Below are 8,781 nucleotides of genomic sequence, written 5' to 3'. Positions count from 1 at the left end.
ATAATGATGAATTAATGTTTCCCTGTTCATGTTCAAACTATGTTAATACTTTTTAGTTCCTGTACAGGCATGGTTGGACCTTTGACAAATGAGAGTGCTACAAGAAACTCTATCTATTTTTGCTCACTGCACATCAGAAATTATCTATATAACACATTTGTTGGCGGAAGAGCTTGAGAAATTGACAGGCCCACTTCTGGCTGATACATATGTTACACTGTTGAAGGGAAGAAATGTGTGGTATGGTCAACGGATTGCAAAGGGAGAAATTAGGTCAGACATGGGGACATCACACAAGGAAAGGAATGATACAGGTTTAAATCCAATTTTGAGCTCAGGCAATATTTTTCTTTTTCTCTTTTATTTATTACCGCAATACATGTTTCATAGTTTAAATGAGACATAGCAACCACAAAGTGGGAAAACTGCTTTTGGAAAGCTTCCAAGGAGACCCATAAGCTTTTTAGCAGTCCTTGGCATAATCTAAAAGTAAGTTCATAATCCAAAGATGGCAGAGTATTTATGGTTGGAAATGCAGTATCAAATTCCATATTGCAGAAACATGAATGGCTACTTTTTGTTTTTGATAATATAGGGTGTATCAGTCGTGGAAGCATTCTATGAATTGATTTGCCAACCGAGTTTAAGTATCATGCACCCAGAGAGGAAAAAGGAGGTGGTTCCTGTGGAGCTATGTCCCATTCTTAAGACTCTGTACAATATCCTTATAAAAAGGTAATAATTTTATGTTTTCTTGTAAGGTTTCAGTGTAGAACAATCTTGTTACGAATGTCATATCCAAAGAATTTGTCTTGCGAAAGTGTCAATAGGACATCTAATTCCCTTTCCCCTAAACATGATCAAAGTTTATAATTTTTGAAATATTGGCACGAACAATCATTTATATTCTACACTTGAGAAAGGATTGACTAGAGCAATTTTAACCTCTTAATGCAGGGAAGCATCAACATAAGCTATATTACAAGCCTTGAGAGATGAGAATATGTATGATCGACGTCATCGTATTGAGATTGCTTCAGTAAATAAATGCTCCATGCTTCATTTGCCATGCACTCCGAAGACAGTCCAACTTGACAGGGAGTCAATTCTAGAGTGTTAAGATAATAAATTACGATATTTTGTGAGGGGGTGTTAATGTCGTCAGAGATTTTCTTCAGTGACCAAAAATACAGTTGTCCCTTCATTTGAAGTATTTTGTCATGATTGTGTAACTGCACAATAACAATGCATTCTTGGATAAAAATTGTTGTTGGTACTAGCTAAAAGATTTAGGTTGTGCAGTGCGTTATTGGTTTCTGGGTTTATCATTGTGTAAGCATGGAAGTGAACTCTTCACTCATCATGAGGGCAAATGGAATAACAACAGCAATGTGTGAAGACTCATTTTCCCTGTCGATGATTGAAGAGTTCACTAAAACCGAAATGCATTGATGTCAGTTTTTTTCTTATATTTATGTATGTAAGTTTCTTTTCTTATATTTATGTCTTACGGTGTTTCCTTTGCAGCATGTGGTGCAAATGCTAGTATATTTACTTTTATTTTTTATATTAAACATTATTGATTAACAAGTTTGAATTTTTATTATTCAACGATGTGATATTAAATTCATTAATAATTAAATTAATTCAATGTAATATTTTTTTACGTTTAAGTTGTTTAATTCGTATAATTTGAGTGTCCTACAAGTTTTTCAAGGCGCTAAATCTATTTTTACATTAAAAAATGTATCATAAACAACAAAAAATCACAATCTTGATTGAAATTGTATCACCAAATTATGGTCAAAAAATTTATTTTGGGGCTCTAGTATGATAGAGATGTAATGTAATGTTTAGCATTTTGAATAAGTTAAATTACATCAAAAAAGAAGAAGATTAATGTAATGTTTAACATTTTAACTTGTTCAAAATAAAATAAAAATAAAAATAACCCTATAAAAATAAAATAATAATAAAATTAAAAATGACTCATGGTATTCATGTAGAATATATCCTATTTAACTTGGGGAAATTAAACCAACCTAGATCCATCTTAACTCTAGATCTACCAAGAGCGAAGAGGGATCAAATCTATATTCACTCCAAAAGAGGTTTGCAAAGTTGTTTTGTCTAAAAGTTAGAATGCACACTTTTTTTATATCATATACTTTCATTTAAAGTATATATTAAAAAATAAGTAGACAACATTAAAATTTAATACAATTTCATTTAATTATTATTTATTTATTTACTTAGAATGAAAGCACGAAAAACTCCAAAGTACTTCCCTACATTTTGTAGATGATAAACGAGTGATCTTTTTTTCCACTGGAAAAATCAGTAACTTTCATTTATATTTGAAAATTACATAAGTAGATGCCGAGGCATTGCTGTATTGTTCATACAAAAATCCCTTTTTCAAGGTATTGTTCTGTAGGAATATGCAAAAAATTATTTCTGTGTTCATCATCAGGCTGTACAAACTGTCCAATGTCCATTAAAGGACTCTGCTATATAACATAGTATCCGTGATCTATATGTTTCTGTTAACAAAAAACAAAAATGCCATCATCAATCATCTGTTGGGACTGTTGTCCCTTTGTTCCCTTTGTTCTATGAATGGCCTGTGGTAATATTGGTACTCCTCTGCTCCATTCTGTTCTATTATTATCCCCTCGCCTCTGGGAAGTAGCGTGGCCTCTTTGGATAATTTGTCAGCATCGCTGTTATGCTCTCTGTAAATATGAAAACATGTGCAGACGTTAAAAGCAGCTTTGAGAATGAGAGCATCGTGTAATAAATTGCTGAGAGTGTGTGAGTGACATGTAGTAATGTTGTTAATCCAGTTAACAACCACCAATGAGTCCCCATATATATTGATGCTTGTAAGTTGATGCGATAATGCAAATTGAAGTAGATTGTGGACAGCAGATAGCTCAGCAAAGTTATTCGATCCAATGCCAAAACCAATTTTGGCAAGGAATCGGTGGTGATCATTTATGTGCAGAATAAAACCCCCGCCACATCCTTCCTGATTTGCTGCTCCGTCAAAATATGCCCACGGGACAGTTCTGTCGATTTCGGGCATGGGTTGTATGGTACGCGGTCTCGGGGGAGGGGGATCAGGTAATTCGTGATATGCTGCTATGATGGAGGCCTCAACCCGAGCCCAAATTATCGCTCTGTCATCGAAAATAGACCGGTTCCGCGCAAGCCATATATGCCAGGTAGCTACAGGGGGGAGATTTTGTAGTTTTGTGCCCGGATGACGGTGTGCCCAGTTATCCCATGCACTCCCAATGTCATGCCCTGTCCAATCGACAGCGATACCCAGCAAATTGCAGATGTTAATCCAGAGGTTGACGATGATAGGACAAAAGAGAAATAGATGATCCTGTGTCTCTGTTGACTGTTTACAGAAGACACACCAAGAGGGGCCAAATATGGCTCTGCGAGTGAGATATTCCCCTGTGGGTACAGTGCCTTTGAGAGCGCACCAAAAGAAAAGTTTTGACCGGGGAGAGGCCTTTAGTTTCCATATGGCTTGCCACCATGGCTGCAACTGGTCAGGCATTCTGTGAGAAATAAGAGCAGTATATCCAAGTTTAGGAGCATATACACCATGTTCAGCAGCGCACCATATGAGCTCATCCGGGCCTTGCTTGATACGGATGTGTGAATCAGTTAATGCCTCAGTGAAACGATCCCACTCCTGATGCCAATGTAATGGAAGGTTCAATTGCTGGGCGGATTTCCAAGCCTGTGAAAATATATCAGTGCGCTGCTGGTCTGCAATATGAGCAAAATGACGGATATCCCGGGCCTGTAGGTGTAGGATAAGATCTGGAGTAAGGATGTGTCTCCCCCCACAGTTAATCCAAGGGTCTAGGCCAATGCGACCTGTCAAGCCATCATTTATGCGCCAAGCAAGATTGTTCCGTATGAGAGGCAGAGATTGGATCAGAGCCTTCCATACCGATGAGCATCCCGAAGTTGACCAAGTTGGGAGACGGGCCCAATCCAATATATTGAGGGGCCAAATGTATTTATGATAAACTACCTGTGTCCAGAGATTTTGTCCGGTAAGCAGAATCCACCCCATCTTGGCAGCAAGTGCTTTTGCAAATTCAGGTAGTTCCTTTAGACCCCAGCCACCCCATTTTTTAGGCAGTGTGATTTTCTTCCATCCTACCCAAGCAAAAAATCTTTTATCCTGTCTCCCATTCCAGAGGTATCTATTGCAGAGCTGTTGTAGACGTCCCAGGATGTTCCTAGGAATCCAGGCTAAAGCCATCCAGAACACAGGGGTAGCTTCTAATACAGACTTTATGAGCACAAGCCTACCAGCCCTGGAGAGATATCTGAAGCTCCAACTAGTAAGTCTTTTCTCCAATTTGGCAACCAACCAGACCCAGTCTGCAATCCTTTGACAAGTCGGTTTAAGGTTGAATCCCAGATATTTGAGACCTCGATCCAGGGGGTGAACAGAGTATGGGAAAGCTTGAAGGCCGGTCTGGGTCTCCTGAACAGATGTGCGAGCACATGTAATGGTAGATTTCAGCTGGTTAGGTACCATACCCGTAGCAGAGGAAAACAGTTGTAGGATCTTTAAGAAAGATCGAGAGTCACGCACACTGCCATTTAGAAGAATAAGAACATCATCTACAAAAAGTAGATGAGAGAGAAAACAGTGATCCGAGATGCGGAGTCCCCTAATGTCTCCAGAACGCATAGCAGATTCCAAGAGACGGCTGAGGCCTTCCATGACCAGTAAGAAGAGGAGAGGTGATAGAGGGCATCCCTGTCTTAGACCCCTTTCAGAGTGAAAGAAGTCAGTGGCCGAACCATTGATAAGAATGCTGAAAGATGGTGTGGTAATGCAGGCCATGATCCAGGTAATGTAGGCATGTGGGAAACCCAGATGAATGAGAATCATTTTGAGATATAACCAGCTGACACGGTCAAATGCTTTGGATAGGTCGATTTTGAGAAGGATGGCTTTTAAGTTCTTTGACCAGATGGAATGGAGGGCTTCTTGTGCTAGTCCAATGGCCTCATGGATCTGTCTAGATTCTAGAAAAGCAAATTGCTGCGGGCCAATGGAACGAGAGAGGATCGGTCTAAGACGATTTGCAATGGTCTTCGAAATAATTTTATAGAGGCAGTTACATAAAGAAATGGGTCTGTAGTCATCAAAAGATGCAGGGGAGTCAGATTTGGGGATAAGAGCGATAAATGTAGAGTTGATGGCATGGTATATAGATCCAGATGTCCTACTTTCTTCAACCACCTGAAGCAAGTCCTGTCCCAGAATGTCGAAGAAGGCAATGAAGAATTCGATAGTCCATCCGTCCGGCCCTGGACTCTTGTCTTTCTTGAACCATTTCAGAACTCCTTCTAGCTCCTCAGCAGTGACCGGGTCAGTAAGGGTCTCCACATCTTCATCTTCCACAAATCTCGGGAAGTGATTAGCTATATTAATAATATCAAGTAAGCTTTCTTCACGCGGACGCCTGTAGAGGTTCCTGAAATGTGATATGCCCAGCTGTGCCAGTTTATTAAAATTGTCCGCGATGTCTCCATCCGGGGTGGGTAATTTCCAGATAGTATTAGATACCTTCCTGCATTTTGCATAGTTGTGGAAAAACTTTGAGTTGTCATCCCCAGCTTGAATCCATAAGGCTCGGCTCCTTAATCTAATGGATTCCTCTCTCTCTTTGAGGATCTTGGCTTTTTGATTTTCAAGGTCAATAAGCCTAGTTTTGTCCGCAGCAGTCAAGAAGCCCTGTCCTCTGTCATCTGTTAATGAACTTAAGTCCGCTTCAATCTGGGATAGCACCGCTGTTTCCCGATCAAATTTCTCCCTTGCCCACTTAATAGAACAATGCTTAATTTCTGATAGGTTCCTACAGAAACCTTTAGCAAGGGGAACAGATTCATTGATGGGATGAGAGGCCCAGAAATCTTTTATCATCTGAATGTATGCCGGATCCTTCAGCCAAGAAGGATTGAATTTAAAGGGTGCCTTGGGTTTCTTAAAAGGTCCCAGAATCTCCAGGTATATCGGATTGTGATCCGATATCCCCCCCGAGCCAACCCATTGCCTGTATAGGTGAAGTTGTTGCAGAAGAGGACCCTTTAACAGAAATCTATCAAGTCTTCGTGCAAGCGCAGCATCCCCTACCCTTCGATTCCGCCAAGTAGGTAGCAGACGCTGCACTGGTATATCCGAGAAATCTGATTGTTCCAGGAGATTTGTCATATAATCAGTGATAGAGTCAATTTGAGCCTCAGTGCCCCATGACTCCCTGTAACCCAGAGAAAAGTTGAGATCTCCTCCTATAATAACATGGTCCTCATTTAGTAGGGGCATCTGAAGTGTATTCCGCCAAAATGTTTCTCTCTGGGAGCATGGGGCATAAATATTGACAATTCTTAGATCCTTACCAAGTTCCGCCGAGAAGAAATCCAGGCCAATGAAACCAGCACCTCCCCAGGTTGAGATGGGCTTGATGGAACGAGGATTTATCCCGATGGCGATGCCTCCAGATCGACCCACAGCATCATTAGCAAAGAAGTTCCATCCAGGGACCAAAGATTGCATAACACCAATAATTTGATCTGCGGAGCAAAGGGTTTCTTGAAGCATGATAATGTCAATCGGCTCAGTGGCAATGAGCCTCTTCATGGCTAGTTTTTTGGAGGAACTAGCCAGACCTCTGCAGTTATATGAAAGGCACTTCATGGGGGAACACCTCTCGGGGTGTGTCCTGCTCTAAGGACCCCGTCTATGGTTGCTTGCCGGCCCGAGACCACCTCAGCCCCTGCTTGTTTGATGGCTTTGGAAAGGTGCGATTTTCGCCCTCTGGAATTCAATGATGTCCCCTCAGGAATGATAATGCCCAGCCCCGAGTGTCCGACAGCCTGATCCTTTGATGTGTTCCGAGACCTAAGGAAATACGGGTGGGGAGGGGAGGATGGACACGGGGAGGTAAAGGACCCAAGAGATGTAGAGATAATAGGGTCGGTGCAAGTGAGAGGTTGAGATAGAGAGCAGGGGATCATGGGGATATGTGCAGATGAACCCGAGTCATGAAATGCATTTGAAGATGAATGCAAAGTAAAAGAAACAGAGGTCATACCCGCTTCTGCCGCCGAGCGAGCCCTTGTTTTTGGTGGCGAGGATCTCCGGAGATCAGCGTCGCTCGCAGGTGGAGAAGTCGATAGGGCCGGACCAGCAGACGGCGGACGAGATATGATGGGGGAAGCAGTCCTCGTTGATGCCGGGGTGCCTTTCACTGATTCTGCAGCTTTCTTATTGAGGGGACAGTCCTTTGCGAGGTGCCCCACTTTGTGGCATCGCCTGCACCGATATGGTACGCCTTCATAATCCAACAGTTGAACACGAATACACCTGCCCCATTGAAGCGTGATCTGTTCCTCGAGTCCCTCTCGAGTGTCCAAATGAACCAAAATCCGAGCCAGTGTACGATGCCCAGATTCCACATAGGTGCGATCATAGTCCAAGTATGTCCCTAGGGCATTCCCAACCCTAATGAAAACTTCCTCGTCCCAGAATGGAATTGGAAGGCCAGGGAGTCTCACCCAGATTGGACCGGCACCTAGCTGTTCTCGTTCTGGATCAAAGAGAGGGTTCCATCGCTTGAGAAGAACAGGGGCCATTTCGATGTGCCAATATCGACCCAGAACAAGTTCTGTTTGGCTGACCTTGGAGAATTTAAGAGAGAACCAACCTCTGGGGAGGACATGGACTTCTGGTAGATCAAAAAGTACTCCACCCCAGATCTCCTTAACCCAAAGATTAAGTCTCTGCCTCGAGTATGATCGACCCCTGACGTGCCCAACCAACACAGTGTTTGCAATGTCCATATATTCGCCAAGCGGTTTTGCTTCGTCAAATTTGATGGAGATATCTCTTGCCGTCGATCTGATGCACTTAACCTTCTTAGATCCAGAGCGAGGGGCCGACGGATGATCAACCAGGGGGTTTGTGATGCCCTCCCGGGGAGACGGGTTAGTGGGAAAGGAGGATACCGCCGGCGTCTCAAAGCATCCCGATGGGCGAATACCAGAGGCCGATGCGAATGTAGCAGGTGTAGAGATCGGCGGAGGGGGGATCACCGATGGAATAGTGGCCAGAGGATCAAATGAAGGTGATGGCGGAGTGTTGGAGGCCAGAAATTGTAGTGCCCCAGGCGAGAGCGGAGGAACCTCAAACGGCGGAGATACAGGAGGGTGAACGACAGCAGAGAGAGGTGCAGATGCAGGTGTAGGTTGATGCGGCTGGGCAGATGAGGAAGCGGAATGGGGGTTTAGTGAGCGAGAGATAAAATGCGGAGTCCCAAATATGACGTTCTCCGGTGTGGGATCCGCCGAATAATCAACCTCTTCATACTCCCAACGATCCATAACTGAATAATGTCGGTGACAGAAAGGGACAGGCGAGAAATTCGATAGTGTAGCTGTAGCAGTGGCGAAAGCTGAGTCCGTGACCGTAACCGTCCAGGAGCTGTCGAGTAGCTGTCGGTGCTTCCGCCCTGTGGAACCGTCTGTGCAGATGCCCTACGAACCCTAGAATATGCCTGTAAACCCTAGCCTTGTCCCTTGCGCGTGCCCATTTCCTCTCCTGCCGGTTCCCCCCGTCCCAAACTTCTGATAAACGAGTGATCATCAACAACTGGCAACAATATCAAAGAACTTCCCATAGTGCACCAAATAGAAGAAATGGTACTTTCAAGGCGTTTTTTGGTTAATTTTAGC

General features: G+C 43.1%; 1 protein-coding gene across 1 annotated transcript; it reads right to left on the bottom strand.

The window, feature by feature from the left end:
* Positions 1 to 2,575: 2,575 nt before the first annotated feature.
* LOC149172217 (uncharacterized) lies at positions 2,576 to 8,430 on the bottom strand. The gene is made up of 2 exons (XM_089426238.1): positions 6,803 to 8,430; positions 2,576 to 6,719 (listed from the first exon to the last, which is right to left on the bottom strand). The coding sequence occupies exons 1-2, from the start codon at positions 8,428 to 8,430 to the stop codon at positions 2,576 to 2,578; spliced, it is 5,772 nt and encodes a 1,923-aa protein (XP_089282364.1).
* Between the last annotated feature and the right edge of the window lie 351 nt (positions 8,431 to 8,781).

Source organism: Pinus tabuliformis, chromosome 4_2, assembly GCF_031772625.1.
Source record: "Pinus tabuliformis cultivar Carrire ecotype Pingquan chromosome 4_2, CPIR1, whole genome shotgun sequence".
Classification (NCBI taxonomy): Eukaryota; Viridiplantae; Streptophyta; class Pinopsida; order Pinales; family Pinaceae; genus Pinus; species Pinus tabuliformis.
Note: the sequence above shows the minus strand (reverse complement) of the source record. Positions and strands in the feature narration are given on the sequence as shown.